The sequence below is a fragment of the Aplidium turbinatum genome, chromosome 1 (genome assembly GCF_918807975.1).
Source record: "Aplidium turbinatum chromosome 1, kaAplTurb1.1, whole genome shotgun sequence".
Taxonomy (NCBI): domain Eukaryota; kingdom Metazoa; phylum Chordata; class Ascidiacea; order Aplousobranchia; family Polyclinidae; genus Aplidium; species Aplidium turbinatum.
This window is the reverse complement of record NC_137472.1, coordinates 4,863,604-4,882,710: the sequence shown is the minus strand read 5'-3', so window position 1 is coordinate 4,882,710 and position 19,107 is coordinate 4,863,604. Positions and strand designations below refer to the sequence as shown.

The window sequence follows — 19,107 nt, the reverse complement described above, 5'->3', positions numbered from 1 at the left end:
TTTTAACAATTTATAGGTGCAGTTTCTTTCTGAAAGAAGTTAGTCCACTTTTTCCAGCGATGATCTTAACTTATTAGCCACATCACACATGATTGAGTAGCTGGCCTACACAGTCTATAAACAAACAGTTAAATGGCCAAACTTCTAGGCTGTTAGTTGCTCAGGCTAGTGGCTTTCAGTTTGTCATCTACCTAGGCTGTACAGTGTACACTCTCCACTGTTGGACTTCGTGCTGGCCAAGCCTGGCTTTGACAAAATTACACTGGGGTAGCATATTAGGGGTTTTTCCTCAAAGCACCAGACTCATGCAGTGGCGTAGCCAGAAAATTTTTTTTTGGGGGGGGGCAAATATTTGATGAATTGAAGAGAACGACAAAATGTTTGATTTAAGACATCGCCACCTGATGTGCAGTGGCGCATCCTGGTGGGTTAAGCAAGGGAAGCAATAAAGCTGGTGGGGTTAGAGCGTGCCGAAGGCACGCGTATTCTAGGAGGGTCCGGGGGCATGCTCCTCCTAAATTTTTTTGCAAAATTACACTTAAATAATGGATTATAACGCTTTCTGGAAACACTTTCAGAGCAATATTTGTATGAAACTTATTAGCAGATAAACAGCTATTAATTTATTAAAGGTAGCTCTTATCTACACACAAACGGGCAAAAACTGCGGCTAAAATTAGAGAACACAAAAAACTCAGCTACACAAAAATCCTACAGAGTAAGCGATTCTGAAATTGCTTCCACAGATTAGTTAAAAGAAACGTAAATCGCGTAAAATTTGCGCGATTTACCATTTGCAAAATTTATTGATGTCTTTCTGTGTGTCTAAAACAAGTCCTGGGGGGTGTTAATAGTCAGATGTCTTGGAAAACAATATAAATTTATACAAATTATATTATATTTTCAACAAAGAGTTCAACTTCGGAATCCAAACTTTAAAAATTGGGGGGGGGGGGGCCATGGCCCCGTTCGCTCCCCCCTGGCTACGCCTATAGACTCATGTGCTTTTACTCTCTAAGCAGCAGAAGTGGATAGTCACTGGTTAATCCATAGCTATTGGCTAAAATATATTGACAGAATTGTAGACAAAAATTAATTGTCAAAATAGTGAACATGTTCACTATCACTATTAGCAAAATAGTTCCAGTAAACATTTACTTAAAATAGTGATTTGTTCACTAAAATAGTGAACATCTGGCAACCCTATGTGCTATTCGCCTGACAAGAACGGCCCTAAGGTTAGGCCTCAAATTATCACAAACTTACTCACGCTGACTGAAAGTTTATTCATGTACACACGAAAACACTTACTTGCAATCCACGAACAAATAGAGAGTGATAGTGACTGAACAGCAAGAATAAGAACGCAAACTACCCTAGCAATGCTGCCTCAGAGTTTAGCTTATGAAAAGACAAATTAACGAAGCAAGTAGCAACTAAAGTGCACTCTACTTGAGCTTTCATAAAGTAGTCACACAAAATGCTCTGAAAGCGTCTTCCACGGAATGAATCAAGGCAGTTAAAAATTGTAATGTTTAACTTTTGCGCTACACAAACACAATAAGAAGCAACACAAGAAAACTAAAAGTACGACTTAGTTGAACAAATGGCACATTACTAGTGAAGATAGAAACATGGAATTGCCAAACAGGGCACGGACAAGTGTACAGTAAGAAGTGCCCGAAAAGGCTAAGCAATTAAATCACAAATCATTATCACACAACTTGAAACTATTCAAACGGAACAGTAAAGAATCGCGGCAACTGGAGACAATGATGCGAATTGCAGTAATGTTCAATACTAACTGGGTGGCTTAAATTACGTCACCATAAGAAATTAACCACACACACCAACAAAAGATAAAACTGAACAGAGAAACTTACAATAGACACAAACAGTAATGATGCACAGCACGAAATGGCCCGCAACCCTATTTTGAGTCTCGTTGAGTCTCTTTCAAGCCCGTGAGTAGCATGCTTGGAGTGAGAGCTTGCAAGTCGTTTGGTGATGATGGAAGTGGGGTAATGAAGCGGTCATTCAGTATTCTTTCGACCTCCGCCACCAAGGTCAGAAGGTCAAATTCATCAAGCGTAGCATTTCCAATCATCGATCGCATCAGTTTCCGTACCAAAAGAAAAACTATTTCATAGAAACCACCCTGGTGCGAAGCCCATGGATGATTGCAATGTCAGTTAGTCTCGTTTCGAAAAAGTTCGTCGCTAACCTTCTTCTGTTGTAGGTTCTTTATTCCTTGTTTGAATTCGTTTTCTGCCGCCACACGCTAATTTGCCGCCATTGTCACTGCACATGTCCCTCGGGCGAACGTTTCTTCGTTTTTTGCACAGCACGAGTCGCTAAACAATTAAAAATACATAATATGTATCTTTTGAAACTGCTGCGACCACTTTTTACTATCAGCGACCGCGAAGGTTGGTTTCAACGGCCTGGAATGAGCTGAATGTGTTAACACGATTGGCCGGCAGATTCCCCACCTGTTGCTTTCTGACTGTTGCCTTCCACAAACGACAATAATTTATTCATGAAGGTCTTCAGCACTTGATGGACTGCAAATCTTCCCTTGAGGATCCAGTATCCACGGTTCAGGGTGGAAACGACTTGTGAAGCTCCCATGTGATCTTAGTCCACATGAACCATCATGATAAGTAAATCGGTTACCTGATGACAATTTAGCAGAATTATGGGATGCTTGACCTCCGATGGGAGAGATGCCTTTTGTAGAAGGCCTTCCACTCGTAACAAGCCATCAACTAGGTAAGGATTCAGCGCTTGGACACAGTCATTTAAGCATCGGATTCTTGGACAACTGCTGCTCGATAAGAACATCACTTCAGAAAACACTTGCCACTGTACCGCTTTTACGATAGTAAGACAGGCAGCATCTATATCTTCGCGGGTCAAAAGCACATTCGGAATCGACTCTTTCCGCACGCAACCTTTCAAGGTCCCCCAAAAAAGAAGTAGCCACGCTACGGTGCGCTGCAATTCATGAAAGTTCGAAAAACGGCGAAAAAAATTTTGCAATGGCTGCGACGGTCGCTAAGTGGGTGTTGCAAAGTTTGACGTCTATCACTTCAGGACCGTCTTTAGGCAAACATCATAAGAAATCGGGTTGCTTAGGCCAATTAGTCTCGTGCTCATAAAGAAAGTCTGGACAATGTAGACACAACTTGGCCGCATCGATTTGTTCAGGCCACACACCTAGAGAACTGAGGCCGGCCGGATTTAAAGACGTAGGAACAAAACGCCACTGTTCAGTAAACACCAAACAGTGAATAACATGAAAACGATTGGCTAAAAAGGTGTGAAATCTGGACGATCTGTTGTTGATATAACGCTAAACGACGGTAGCATCAGTCCACAACAAAGATCTCGAAATTTCCCACTTTAATTCGCGTGCCACAAACGCGCTTATTTTGACTGCTGTTACAGCAGCTACAAGTTCTTGTCTCGGTAAAATAGTGGGTTTTAAAGGGACTACTCGTGATTTTCCCATAACAAAGTTGCATGTAACACAATTATCAGAGTAACGAATCAAAACATAACAGCATGCACCATATCCACTCAGTGAGGCGTCAGAAAACGTATGAAGTTCAACAGAGGAAACCATTTTATCTGAAAGAGTTAAGCTTCTCGAGAGTAATACGTTTTCAAGTTCAGGAAGATCACCTAACCATTTATTCCAGTGGTCTCCTAACTCTGTGACCGATAGAAGATCTGCGTTCCAACCCAACTCCTGACGACAGGCTTCTTGAAGCAACCTGCGTGCATGTAAAACGAACGGGCACAGAATGCCATTTGGGTCGAAGACCTGGCTTACCATCGAAAGCAGACCTCGTCCAGTTAATTGCTTCTCTGTTACATTAACCTTTACCCTCAGACGATCAGTAGCGGAATCCTAATGTCTTCTGAACCGAAAGGCTGCAATGACTAATGTCGACGGCTGACGCTATATCTTCCTGTGGAATAGAGCTTAAAACACTGGTGTCATTAGACAAAAATGTAATTAAGTGAAACCCGCCACTCTTGAGACGTTGCTGTAGCTCTCTCAGCAAGTTTACAGCTTCATCTGGGTTGGTGCCTGATTTTCACTAATCATCCACGTAAAAGTTCCTTGCAACTGTCTTGACAGTTTCTTCACCCCCACCAGTCAAATTCTCCTCTGCCGTTTTCTTCAAAGCAAAGGTGGCACATGTTGGTGAGGACTTGGCCGGCATTACTTGCACAGTATAAACGGGAGCATGCTTGGAAATAGATTGACCTCCGGCCCTCGAGTTGACTGGCTGTGACAGCTTCTTCAAATTTCTATCAGAATCCATTAAGTGTCCATATTCGCTGTTCGCCCGTGATGTCGCATCTTCAACCAAGACTCTGAGGTCAGAGAAGGTTGCGCAGTCTGCCTCTTGATAATCTATATTTACAAACTATTCTTTTAGTTTGTAAGGGAGACGTTGGAAAATCCTTTGGAGCATGTCATCGCTATTAAGCAGATATGACTTGCCCCAATCATCAAAGCTGACCTCACACATACATCTTGTGGCAGAGGTCCAAGAGCCCTTTGGCATCCCACTCTGAAATGAGGGGACCTTGCAACAAGTCTTCTTTTTTCCTGGCCATTAACTTTCCTGGACTTTTGAAGCGCTTCTCTAATCTTCATGCCATCTCATATGCCCTTTCACTATCGTCAAGACAGCTTAGCCCTGAAACTACTTCCAGTGCTTTCTCAACACAATGGTCTTCTAAGTAGGCAAGCCTGTTCTCTGTGGACCGATATTGCAACAACATATTTTTTGAGCTTATACTTGAAATTGCAAAACTTTAACACACTTCCATCAAATTTTTCTAAATTAAGAAGGGGCCCACAGTCACAGGTTTAAAACCGGGCCAGTAATTTGACTCTCCTGTAGGCTACTGTATTGTAAAGACCCACCTTGTCCTGAACCACTCTGCACTTGAAAGGGTGGAGCATGAGGGCTTAGCTTGACTGGCCTTTGCTCTACTTCCTTTGCAGTCACGTTACTAGATTGAGCAGCACCACCTGACAGAGTATCTGCATTCACAGGGGTATTAATAGAGAGCTGACTGCAACTCGAGACAAGCGAGTTACACCTTTTCATTGAGCTATAAAGCTCCTTTTCTATATTGTTTAACTTTTTTCGAGAAGAGAACCACTTACAATATCCGCCTGTAAAATAGCTATTTGCATGTGTGAAATCTTTTCCAAAAGAAGGGTACGCTTATTCCTCATGTCGGCAACAATAACACACCAACTCTCTGCAACCAGGGAGTTAATTTCTCTACTAATTGAGCTCAACTCTAATTGCATATTGGCTACATCTACTATGTAAGATGTTTCATAAGTAGTGGATACAGAACAGAACATTTCGACTTTTTTTCAGAACCCTTACTGGCTTTTCCCCTAGTCATCAGTGACAGACTAACAAAAACTCAAAATTGCAAATACTTTTACCTACCTTGGTTCTTGTAAGCTAAGGTTTGATGAAGACTACCTTAATATCGGCTCTTCAAACCTGTAGCAAGACATATGCATTATGCAACCCTATGTGGCTGCTCACGCCAACCAAAACAGTGCAAAAAAAATTAACCAATCACTTCGACAAAGTAAAGATTATACAAAACTAATTCTTAAAGATTATATCAAAGATGACAAAAACCACAATGGTTAATTGTCTACAACAATGGTACGGTGCCTCGCACCAAGGGATAAACACAAAAAGACAAAATAATTTTACCAATTAAACTAAATCCTTGACAAACTTAAAAAGGATGTCTCAGGACACAAATTTAATTACAATTAATTTAGCAATTAAAATAAAGTTTACGAGCTCGATGGCGTATAAGTGCAGACCTAGCAGGGCTGCGTAGCAAAACACATAAGTAAAAAATTGAATTGAAACATAGATTACAAGCTACTGTAGCTAGCACTCAAGCACAGACCTAGCAATGCAATCCTTGGCAGACCTAAAACGGCTACCCCAGGACACAAGTAAATCTACAGTTGAAACAACAATTACGAGCTAGCTGGCACGCAAGCACAGACCTAGCAATGCAATCCTTGGCAGACTTAAAAAGGCTACCCCAGGATGCAAGTAAATTTACAATTATTGAAACAAAGCATACAAGCTAGCTGGAACGCAAGCACAGACCAAGCAATGCAATCCCTGACAGACCTAAAACGGCTACCCCAGGACACAAGTAAATCTACAGTTGAAACAACAATTACGAGCTAGCTGGCACTCAAGCACAGACCTAGCAATGCAATCCTTGGCAGACTTAAAAAGGCTACCCCAGGATGCAAGTAAATTTACAATTATTGAAACAAAGCATACAAGCTAGCTGGAACGCAAGCACAGACCTAGCAATGCAATCCTTGACAGACCTAAAACGGCTACCCCAGGACACAAGTAAATCTACAGTTGAAACAACAATTACGAGCTAGCTGGCACGCAAGCACAGATCTAGCAAAAAAACCTTGGTAGATCTAAAAAGGATACCCCAGGACAAATATAAATAGCTATGACAAGCTATTTATATTTTATTTGATCAACCTTTTCTGTTTTATTATTCCACAAAACGTTCGAAATTAAATTACAAACATTAGTTGTCTTCAAATGGTTAATTTCTACACATAGGCTAGATGTATGTTTCTCCACCACCAATCATGACTGTATGAAATACTCATCTTTGTGGCCGTTAAGATAAAGGTTTGGTGGCTTCGAAAGGGGGAATTTTTAGGCTAAGGGCCACTCTTTATCTAAATCCGGTATTTTGCCGTCTCAAGGTAAAGCGACGTAACTACAGATTTTTGATTTTCCCACTTTTTATTGGTAAACGCTTCGCAAAGACTATATTTTTTTTCAAGCAAAGATTCAACAGCGTAACTGCAGTAGTTTGCGAGATATTTGTTGGTAAAACGACGTAACTACATGTAAAGATGATATATGCAAAGCCAAAACGACGTAACTGGCAATTACGTCGTTTTACCATAGAATCTAGAGCAAATAATCCCAGTTACGTCGAATTGCAGTACTGTCTAGAGTTAATCCCAAATTCTCAATGGGGTGTCAGTCTCTGCCAAACAAGGCCAATTGTTTCGCTCGTTTTGTATTGATAAATGAGGTTAATCTTTTGTTAATGGGTTGACTTTGCAGCCTCTGTACTCAAACAGTAAACACTCTTCATAAAGCGCCTTGTAGCATCATTTTAGTGAACAGAATCAGCAGTTTGTGGATGGTTCTCATAGAGCCCAGCTCTCCAAGGCAGTCCCGCGTGTTAAGCTTGCTGATATGAGTGCCGTGCTGTTCCAGAGAGGATCGAGGTCGATTAAGTACAAAACTTCCCACAGCATCAATGCTGACTACCAATCCCTTGATTTCTTAAAGAAGAGGTTCAAAGTCGACAGTGTTCCATCATCTCGTTCAGCACCGCGTGGTGTGCCAGCATGAAAACGCGGGGACATACTAAGCAAGCTATGCCCGCTTATGCCGGCAAATCGACGTCAATTTTGGGAACCACTACCCACCAATGACAACTCACTTGACTTAATAGATGTTGACTAAAGATACTGCATTGTATTTGAACAATATTACAAATTTTGTGTGTGAATCTAATGCATTGTTTGAGATATGCTGGTTTGCCTTTGCAGCACAGTCAGAAAAACAATCAGATTAACAAAGGTAAAGCGACGTAACTACACTAATTATCTTAATTAGCGAAAATTAGGACAACAATCAATGTTTTTGTTCTCATTCAAACAAAATGTAGGCAAGTTCTTTTAGTTAGAGGCATCAAATGTTAAATTGCGATTAAAATGTAGTTATGGTTTATGATTAACTTTGAAGCGCTTTTTCTCGGTTTTTACTTTTCTGTAGTTACGTCGCTTTACCTTGGGACGGCAGTATTGCCTAGCACTCACGCAAGCTAGGAGCCCATATATTTTTCAATCCTGACTTAGATCTATGCATGTTTTTTTCTACAAAAACGCTACTCAGCTCTACGGATACCAATTAATTGACAGTATTTCCACTGCATTTCAGATTACATTTACGGACTCACATAAGCGTGCAGGCAATCATTGCTTTGTCTATATAACATGATCACTAAATGCAAATCTGTTTGGTTGCTAGCAGGTGTCTGAATCAATAGTGCAATGTTTGCAACTGGATGGTTACAGCACCTGCCTTTTTTAGAAATTCATTGAGTTTATTCTTAGCATTCGGAAGATCATGTCTGTGAAGTAAAAATCTAAATTGCTTGCAATCAGAGCCGTGTTACCCGCCCCTATACCCGCCGGCGAGAGGGGGACCACTGCTGGTTAGGGGCCCACTCATTTTAGTCTGTTTAATGTTTTTTGAGTGTTCAAAACATAGAAACGTTGCTACAAAAGCTGGATATGTAATAGCTTAAATCATGCAAGGCCGTATTGACTGCTTCCCAAACCTACGGCTGGAGGACCACTCATATTTAGTTCGTGCAGCGTTTATCGGGTTGTAATTTTATATGTACCAGCAACATTTCATACGTAATTTTGTTTATATTTTAGTAAAATTTTCTTGCTAGCTTTGCTCGCCCAACCATGTTTCATTCACCTAATCTGCAATATTGGAATGGACATGCATAGTTTCAACAGTGGATTAAGGGAGTAGCCTAAATAGTTGTTTGTGTCTCACAAAACACTGCGTAGGCTACTCTAATAGCCTAGTTCATTCACAATTAAGTGGACAAGTTATAAAACACATGACTAGGGAACAGTGTTCCGAAAGCTGGTGCATACCGCTACTACCACAGCGAACTCGCAACATCAGGTTAAAGCAGGTCGTTAGTATCTACTGTTACCGCCGCTGCTCGCCTACTTAATTTTAGTGGATAGTCTGGTAGATCAGTCGTCAACCTATACCTAATTATTCCTGACTTGACACCCACACTGTCTAAAATACCACACTCAGTTAAATCACCAAAGGAGATGGGTAACACAGTATAATTGTGGCTCAAGCCTATGATGTAAACACTTAAAGGAATAACAATGACCAACTTAATTCGAGTGATGAGGTTGATGAAAGGATTACCAATTATTGAAACAACCACTGTCTAGTAATTAAGAGACAGCAAAAATACGTCCTAACTCTAGCGATGTCAGTATCTAAAAGACAGTTCCAAAGCGACCGCGAGATGACGTCACGAGATTAATTGATCGACAATCGATAAAGAATTTAACAGTTGCAAGAACGCTCAGATATGAAGGGGATCCGTAACATACCGCCCCCTAAAAGGGCATGACCTTTTACAAAACAACGGATCCTTCAAACGATATGAAACGCACAAGACGATACTACACATTCAAGCACGAGTGTCAAGAGCTGTAACAAGATTGCTACCTAGTCAAGCACGACTGTTAAGAGCGGTAACAAGATAGCTACCTAGTAGATGTAAAGATGTTACACTACGACTATAACGAGTAAATGGACAAAACTACTCGGTGCAATCAAGGCACACGGTTCCTAAATTAGAAATGGCAAGGACATAATTAGAGAAAGGTATTATGCAAGAGGCGAGGCACCGTGGGGAGTTTCCTAACCTAACGTACGAAAGTAACTAACAACGAATAATCACAACACAAGCATGCAGGTAGTTATTGTAACCTAACCGAAAACAGCAGTGTAACTAAGGTTGAACACATTGATCTATTACATAATTACAACACACAATGAGGATAATAAAGGCAACACAAAATTATGACAAGATTATCCAGTACGCCCTAAATAGCGCCAAAGTTAGATCATTGGTTACAGACACTAAAAACAAAAATGATATCAAATTCAAAGAGCAGTCAAGAAATAAAATTAGCAGACTAAACCTAAAGGTAGCAGTCGTGTGTCACTATTAGCAGTGCTACCAAAACTAGTAATTGGCACTGCAATCCAAGACAGGTTAAGCCCACCTAGTGAAACATAGCAATGCCTAACTTAATACATATAACAAACAAAATTATCGATCAGCGAAGCCGCAGCAGAAACAGTTCATGTCACAGAGGGCTGAGTGCCCAAATGTCCTTCTAGCAAACAGATTTTTCTCACGTCTCTAATCAATACATTGTCCGCAGTTTGGACGCGCACCCGACGTACCAGGCCATCTGAATCAGCGTAGCATTCTCTCACTATAGCCTTGGGCCAACAGCCGCGTTTGACATTATCGTCCGCTATTAACACCAGGTCACCAATCTCCAGGTTTGGAGAGGTCCCATACCACTTGTTTCTAGGCTGGAGCATTGGCAAATAATCGGTCAGCCAGCGACTCCAAAATTTGTCCGCAACAGCTTGGGTTTTGCGCCAGGATCGTCGATACAGATCTCTCTTCGTCGACACTTCATTCGGCAAGACCGTTTCCAGCGTCCCGGTAAGCAACATACTTGGTGTTAAAGCCATAAAGTCTTTTGGATCAGTTGAAACGTCAGTAATGGGCCGATCATTCAAGATTCGCTCTATTTCGCTGATCAAAGTTGACAGCTCGAAATCATCTAAGCTGGTTTCCCCTACCATGAGGCGCATGTGCTTTCTAACCGATCTGATTAAACGTTCCCAGACACCACCTGAGTGTGAACAGGCTGGGGGATTGTATTTCCACTCGATCTCGCTTTGAGTCATTGCATGTTGGAACTTGGCACTCTTCCAAGACTTCACGCCGTCGTTCAGCTCACGCTCGGCGCCTTTAAAGTTGGTGGCGTTGTCACTGAAAACAACCTCTGGTTTGCCACGCCGACAAATGAACCTTCGAAATGCTTGAATAAATGCAGCTGCTTCCAGCGATTCGGCGACTTCTAAATGGACGGCACGTGACGCCATACAAGTAAACAGAACGACGTACCTTTTGACGGTACTCCTTCCCTGCTTAATAAGCAATGGGCCCATCAAATCGACGCCAGTGGAGTGAAAGGGTTTCTTTCCGGCTTCCGTTCTTGATTCTGGGAGATCGCCCATACGTTGCGTCCCAACGCGAGTGTTCCACACCCGACAACGAAGGCAAGAGCTTAGAACCTTTTGTACGGCCGCACGACCACGAATGATCCAGAAGGTTGACATCAGAGAGTTCAAAACATGCGAAGTTCCACTATGTCCAGACTCTTCATGCCGGTTGCAAATTAGCATTTGTGTTAACGGATTGTTGGGTGGGAGAATCATGGGATGCTTGATGTTTAAAGGTAGATCCACATTCCTCAGCCGTCCACCTACTCGTAATACACCGTCCAACAGAATGGGACTAAGTTTCCGTAGTGGCTTGAGTGCTGGATTGTTGCACAACTCCCTGTCAGGTAAAAGTTCATTGTTGGGTAGAGATTGTAATCTTGTCATTGCTTCAGGGAAATCATCCCACTGTACAAGTTTGACGAGGTCGGTAGTGGCTTCTAACATCTCTGCGCCTGTAAGTGGACCAACCTTCGGCTGTGGTGAACTGGAATGTTTCCACAAGATATACGCTTTGAATCTCTTTAGCCATGCCACTGATCTTTGGATTTTCCAGTACTTCGAGTGACGCATCAGGAGCAGTTTCAGCAAATTGTCTTCCGCTGCTGCGGTAGTAGCCATGCAAACGTTCTTCATTTCATCATCATCATTCAATGGCACTGTAATCACGTCTGGCTGCTGCGGCCAATTGCTTACACATTCACTTAAAAATTCAGGACCATTAAACCAAAGTCCAGCAGTGTCGACCCGATTAGGCATTAACCCACGAGAGGCAATGTCAGCCGGATTGACACTGGTGGGAACATAACGCCATTGTTCAGGTGTGGAGTAGTTATGAATGACCTGAAGCCGATTAGCCACAAACGTATGAAAGCGAGAGGCACAATTCTGGATGTACTGGAGCACAATGGTAGCGTCAGTCCAAAAATACACGTTGTTAAAGTCAAATTCAAGCATGTTGCAAATAAACGTACTTAGTTTCACGGCCATAGTGGCTGCAGTTAACTCGAGTCGGGGTACAGTCACAGGTTTAGAAGGCGCTACTCGAGATTTCCCCATACAAAAGACACAACTTACCGAATTATCAGCATACACAATACGAATGTAACTGGCCACACCATACCCCACAGTGCTCGCATCAGAAAAAACATGTAACTCGATGCTAACGCAAACCTTGTCGGCCAATTTAAAGCTGCGTGGTATAGAGACGTTACGCAGTTGTGGTAGTCCATGCAACCAAGTTTGCCACTGCTGGCGTGCAGTTTCTGAAATGATGTCATCCCAGCCGCTCCCATCTCGACACGATTCCTGTAAAAGCTTCCTTATGGGCAAAACAAACGGTTGAACTATGCCTAAGACATCATACACCTGATTAATCATGGAAAGAAGTCCTCGCCTGCTCATTGGCTTCTCCTTCACGTCAACTTGGACCTTGAGACAATCTGCCGAGGTGCTCCAGAAAACACCCAAGGCCTTCTCAACTGTCTCGTCATGCAGTGAAACATCCGGTCCAGACTTGGCGATGTCATCGTCTAAAACACAACTCAAAACATCTGGGTAATTCGCGACGAACTTGGTCAGATGGAACCCACCACTGTGCAGCAATGGAAGAAGCTCACTTATTAGTTTGGTAGCTTCATCTGCACTACCACATGATTTTAAGAGGTCGTCGACATAAAAGCTGTTACCTACTGTGTCTCTTACCTCTTTGCATGCACCGGTGGCATTGTCCTTTGCTGTTTGCAGGAGTGCATAAGAGGTGCAACTAGGCGAACATGTTGCACCAAAGGGAAATGCATTCATTTGATATTCCGCCGGCGTCTTACCCAGGTCACCATCAGGCCACCAAAGAAATCGGAGAGCATCTCTGTCTGCAGGGTCCACTCGCACCTGGTGGAACATACTGCGGATGTCTGCAATGAATGCGATTGGATCCTGACGAAATCTAAGAAGTACACCGGTTAAATTGTTGCAGAGGTCTGGACCCTGCAACAGTGTGCTGTTAAGGGAAACTCCCTTGTATTTGGCAGCACAATCAAAAACCACTCGAAACTTCGGCCCTGTAGCGTGGTGAGGGAGGTACCATGTACGATCTGAAGGAGTGGGATTAGTCACCTGACTGGCATATTCGTTTACAATGTACTCATTAATTTTTTGAGCATATAAGCCCCTTACCTCCTCGTTACAAACAAGTTTGTTTTTAAGAGACTGAAGGCGCCGCTCTGCCACAATCCGGTTATTTGGGAGGGGTACGTTTTCATCTCGCCAGGGGAGTCTCATTTGATAATGGCCACCAACCTTTTTAACCGAGTCTTCCATGAATGATAAGGCCCTTTGATCCTCCCTGGACATGGACACCTGTTGGACCTCTTCGGCATCCTTAAAATCTTGTTCCAAGAACTGCAGCACTTGTTCATGGAGCCCTTCCGAGGTTTTCACTGCCGTAAGGCTGATGCCAGTGCCACCACTATCCGAGTTGACATTTTCTTCAAATTCGGCTCCAAACAATGTCCATCCAATTGCTGTATGCCACCCAAATGGTTCACCAGCCTTACCACAGCGCTGCTCTTTAATACGGAAGACCTCATGGGCATCCATGCCTATCAGTAAATCCACTTGTTGTGAAGGCAGTTTAGGAAATTGAATGTCCCTTAAGTGATTGTACTCTCCTGAAATCCTATTAGAGGGGATATTGTCTGACAGATTAGGTAGTTTTTGTAGTACCATCACCGAAGGAATTGCAAAGACTTCATCTTCTGCCATTCCCTGGATGTGCAGCGCTTTGACTTTAGAATGGCAGGTGGCCGAGTTACCAATGCCTTGGAGAGATGCACCTCCAATGGATTCTTTTAACCTCAATCTTTTCACCAAGCGTTGAGTGCAAATGCTTGTGGTGGAGCCGGTATCCATAAGAGCATAGGTACAAATAGCTTGTTCCTGGTCACCCCCCCAAACCTTTACCGGTACAATGCTTAAGACGGGGTGGGTAGGTACTTCTATCGGCGTCGATGCAAAGAGGGACTTGTTAGGTACAGTTGTTTGCTCGCCGTCGTAATGAAGTAGAGTGTTGTGTCTTTGATGGCATTTCTGGCAATGCTTCCTAAAGTTGCATTTAGATGCAAGGTGACCCCCTTTTAAGCAGTTGAAACAAAGTCCCCACTCACGCACCAAATTGCGGCGGTCGGATATGGATGTCTCTAGGAAAGTATTACAACGCCAGATGGGGTGGTCCTCACTGCAAACAGGACATTCCTTTTTTACAGAAGTTTTAACATTCCCCGTCATGTTGTTGGAGACTGCCAATATCCTGTCCTTCCGGTTGTGTTCTTTCTGGTGTGTTTTCAAATGGAAGTCATTATTTGCCTGTGCCTTAAATACCTGTTGAGCCCACTCCATTTCGGCATAGCGAGCTGCATCGTTAACTAACTCCAAAAGATCTACAAAAGTGGCCTGCTCCCCTACACGCTGTTTGTGAAATGCCAACTCAGCAAACCTTTCTTGAAGCTTTAGGGGTAAGCGAGCTAACAGGAGGCTTAATATTTCCGAACCGTTAAGTTCTCCCAAGTTGCCACCTGCTTCAAAAAGGCATTTGCAATTGTTCATCCGGAGAGCCATGTCATTGAGTCGCTCTGAGTCTGATGAACGGATTTTGGGACCCTTTATCAGTTCTTCCTTAACTTTCACCCGCATCCTGAGGTTGTTGCCATACCGATTATTTAAAAGCTCCCATGCTTTATAGTATCCTTCCCCCTTGTCTGGGTAGACATTACAATTTTGGATCAACCTGGCTGGCTCTCCGGTGACATACATCTGCAGGTATAATAGCCGTCTATGACTATCATAGCAGCTGCCTTCAACGAATGCCTTAAACTCTTGGACAAAGGATGGATACTGCCCAATGTCCCCACTAAATTTCCTCAGCTGCAGCTGGGGAAGCTGCACAGCCGGTGATGTAGGCGCCATATAAGGCCGACTGGGTTGGGGTGCGGAGCGTAAATAACTAGTCTGTCTAGGAGTCCAGTCTCTGGGCATGTGACCCTGATTATCAGACCAAATATTGGGCACATCAGACCTGGACTGGAAGCCAGGTGGCGCACTTGCTCTTCTTGAGAATCCATAACTAGTTGCATAACCGGGCGTCAATTGTGGTTCACCGCGAAAGTCAGGCGGCACTGTGGTTTTGCCATGAAACTGAACCTCGCTTTTCAGACTCGGAGAGAGGTCGTGACCCGAGAGCGCATCTATAACCTGATATTGCTCCCTGCTAGTACCACTACTGCCAGAAGTCCCATCCTGGTCGAACTGGTTGGCTGCCCCAGATGACCATGACGGTTCAGTTTTACCTTCAACATTAGAATTAGCCTTATTGCTGAGTTGATTCTGCACTAAAGACAGCAACGCCTCTGTGCGGTCGGTAGCCTTTGCCAGCTCTGCACGCATGTCGTTCAGCTGTGCATACACGTCTGGCTTGGTTTCCACATTTGGAGGCAAACCATCTTGCTGAGCAATCCTTTCAGGCTCAGACATCACACAGTTAATGACAAAGTAAACAAATTAATCAAATAAAAGAAACAATGAACAACTTACCGCACCAATAGAACACTTCGCTTCCAGGGAGTAGTCTACAACCAAATTTAACTAGCGTACTTTAACTTACGCAAAACAATTTTAATCAATCACTAATTGGTAATGATGTTACCGCCGCTGCTCGCCTACTTAATTTTAGTGGATAGTCTGGTAGATCAGTCGTCAACCTATACCTAATTATTCCTGACTTGACACCCACACTGTCTAAAATACCACACTCAGTTAAATCACCAAAGGAGATGGGTAACACAGTATAATTGTGGCTCAAGCCTATGATGTAAACACTTAAAGGAATAACAATGACCAACTTAATTCGAGTGATGAGGTTGATGAAAGGATTACCAATTATTGAAACAACCACTGTCTAGTAATTAAGAGACAGCAAAAATACGTCCTAACTCTAGCGATGTCAGTATCTAAAAGACAGTTCCAAAGCGACCGCGAGATGACGTCACGAGATTAATTGATCGACAATCGATAAAGAATTTAACAGTTGCAAGAACGCTCAGATATGAAGGGGATCCGTAACATCTACTATGATCGTAGTCTACTTCACAATATACATATTGTGAAGTAGACTACAATCATGCTGCTAAAAGCGAAACTCAATTTTTTGCATAAGTTGACAAATTTCGTTGTTAATCGAGATAGGTTATCAAATTAAAAGTGCTGTGATAATGCTTTTGGTGAAAAGAAGGTCAGGACACCTCAGATAGATTTTCGAAGTTCTTGGCTGCTGAAAGGCTACACCATACTCGACTATATAAACTTTCAAGAAATAAATTATTGAAATCTTTCTGTGATCGTGAATGAATTTTTCTACCCCAATCCAGTTTTTATTTGATAAATTGAGTTACATACCAAGGGTGCGTCTTGATAATAAACATTTGTTTCTAAAAATGCCCAAAACAAGATTATATTTGTCAATCTTTTCTGGTGGTCAAGCCTCTCACACCCACTTTCAATTTGTTTAACTTCCACAACTATTTTCTAGATCCGCTACTGCTTTGTCGGCATAGCCAATTAGGCCTAGCTACTTTTTTCCAGAAAACCACCCTATATGGACAAAATTATCGTTTAGCTGAAAAAAAAAATTGTTTTCTATTTTTTGAAAACATTTTAGTTTAGTCAACATATGTTTTATGTTTAAAAAATTTTTTTCGAGTATTTTAATTTTTTTTCAAACGTAGCAAATCTGTTACGTCAGGCACATTCGCACTACCTACAGAACTTTGAAACGTAGCAGATGTGCAACACCAGGCGCTCTAGCAACAAAAGCACACAATATTATTTTCACTCAAAACAGCACAAAATTGTTCATTCTTTGTGGAATTTCAAGTCAGTGTTTCGTTTTGTTCTTCACACTTCTAACAAAAGTATAGGCAGCTTATGCAGCCAGACTTTTTGCATAACCCCTTTTCTTTGTAAATATATATGCAAACTTCTTAGCTGTTTTGCCAAGACGTTTGGAAGGGTCCAACTGGACCAAATACAAATAGGACTGCTCCACAATAGCTTCATCATATAACAGTTTGAAGTAATGGGCTGGTGATGAAATGTGGGTCAGCTTGTTTACGCACAGTGGTCATCGAAGGAGTGTTTCTCATGGAAAGACTTTTTCTTACACAGCTCTAAATTGAACACTGAACAGGGTGGCTTGGTTGGCCTTGTTGGTGGATTGATAGATTTCATTATGCCTTCATCTAAAAACAACGAGTTGTAAAAGAGTAAAGAAAAATACTACAAAGCTGTAGTATAGAAATAAATAAGAATCACCATTATTTTCCATTTATGATTTTGGCATAGCCTACAATTAAGGTGGGCCAAAATTGGGCGTTTTTCAAATTTATCTTTCAATCGCTTCAATAAATTGGTAAAACTTGCCATTTTCTATATGGTTAACGATGGCAAAAATTTTTTTGGAATAAAAAGGTTTTTAGGGTCCCGCAAACGCCCCAAAGTGGCCCAATTTTGTTAAATTTCACAAAAAAACGATATAAAACGCCAATTATACCATCTAAATTATCGCCAATCGTTGTTATACTTGACAAATATATGGAGCAACTTGATACACAACATGTAAAAAAAATTGATTAACATGGCTCAAATACTTAGTGAGATATTCATGTTTAAAGTTTTGAAAATTTCAACCACATGGTGGCGCTATAATTTTATATTTCCTTTAATAACTGGTGACACACTGAAGCCACCGACACATACAAGGTATCAATGGAAAGGTAATTAGCACGGCTATGCGATTGTGTATTGAACTTGGTCATGATAATGTTTGATGACGTCATTCCGACGTAATATATTGGAAATTGAGTTCATATGAACGATTCATTTGCCTTTTACAGTATATCGAATTCTTAAAGTACAACTTTTAATTAGTGATACTTTCTTCCCAGTTTAAAGTAACATTTTCTTTTGGATGCAGGTAATCGGAAGTACCTGGTTTGTAATTATACACTTATACAGACAGTAATTGATACTAATGCACAACACTATAAGTCAAGAAATCAGCCAAAGTTCTTTTGGTTACTCGTTCAGATGCAGTAGCTGCAGATCGTTGGAATTTTCTAACTGCATCAATCACTTTATATGTTGCTTGTAGCTGCTTTTCATTTTTTAGCTTTGTAGGACCATGAAAAGATGTTGCCATGCCAAGTGCTCTTTCGGCACAATCATTTACCACTGACAGATTCTTGACAACAGATACGGTATATTGATAGTCTGGTGATTCAGGCCATTTAAACGCTGACAGTTTTAGCAACTCTTCATTGAAATGTAGAAGATCAAAAAAGTCTATATGTGTCGGCCCCAACAAAATCTTTCAATTGCTTATTGGAAAATGAAGAGCATTGTGGCATCTCCTGACTTTTTTGAAGAGGTTTTCCTTTGTATTTCAACAAAGCTGAGCGCATTGCTTCTTTGGTTGAGTTATCTACTGATGTATCGAAAAGAGCAAAACCTACTAGCCGTTCACTCAAGTAGCCTACCAAGTGTGATCTTGAATCTTATCTGGAGCAGGTTGGACAATCTTTAAAAACTCATAGGGCAATATTCCTTTAGCACTGCAGTTTTCCTCTAGTGCTTTGATGAAAGCCAAGTCATTTGAGGGAGCTTTGGAAGCAAACATGCATGTTAGCCACGCTTTGCCATAGTAAACGCTGAAGAATGTTGCCAAACTCCGAACGGAGTCTATGTCATGGGCAAAATATGGCTTAAGCATTGCTAACTTCATATCGTAGAGAACTTTAGACATCCATCTTGCATGATGGTAGGCAGACGGTGCCGCAGCTTAAATGGCATATATTTTCGTGGAAGAATACCATCAAGATACACGTAGCAAAGTTGGGCCATTTCTAAATAATCATGCCTTAACACTGTGTCATTTTCCAACCAACTTTTCAAAAATTGTTTAGCTTCTTCAATGTGGCGGAATAAAGTACGTGAAAGTTTCTTCTTATCCAAGAGTTCGAGATTTTGTGTATTTGTATTAATATCTGTTATAGTCGTCATC

The 19,107-nt window shown here is 41.8% G+C and overlaps 1 protein-coding gene across 1 annotated transcript; it reads right to left on the bottom strand.

Moving 5' to 3' along the window:
• Positions 1-10,055: 10,055 nt before the first annotated feature.
• On the bottom strand, positions 10,056-15,524 carry LOC145768406 (uncharacterized). The gene has a single exon (XM_082579931.1). The coding sequence runs from the start codon at positions 15,522-15,524 to the stop codon at positions 10,056-10,058; it is 5,469 nt and encodes a 1,822-aa protein (XP_082436057.1).
• Between the last annotated feature and the right edge of the window lie 3,583 nt (positions 15,525-19,107).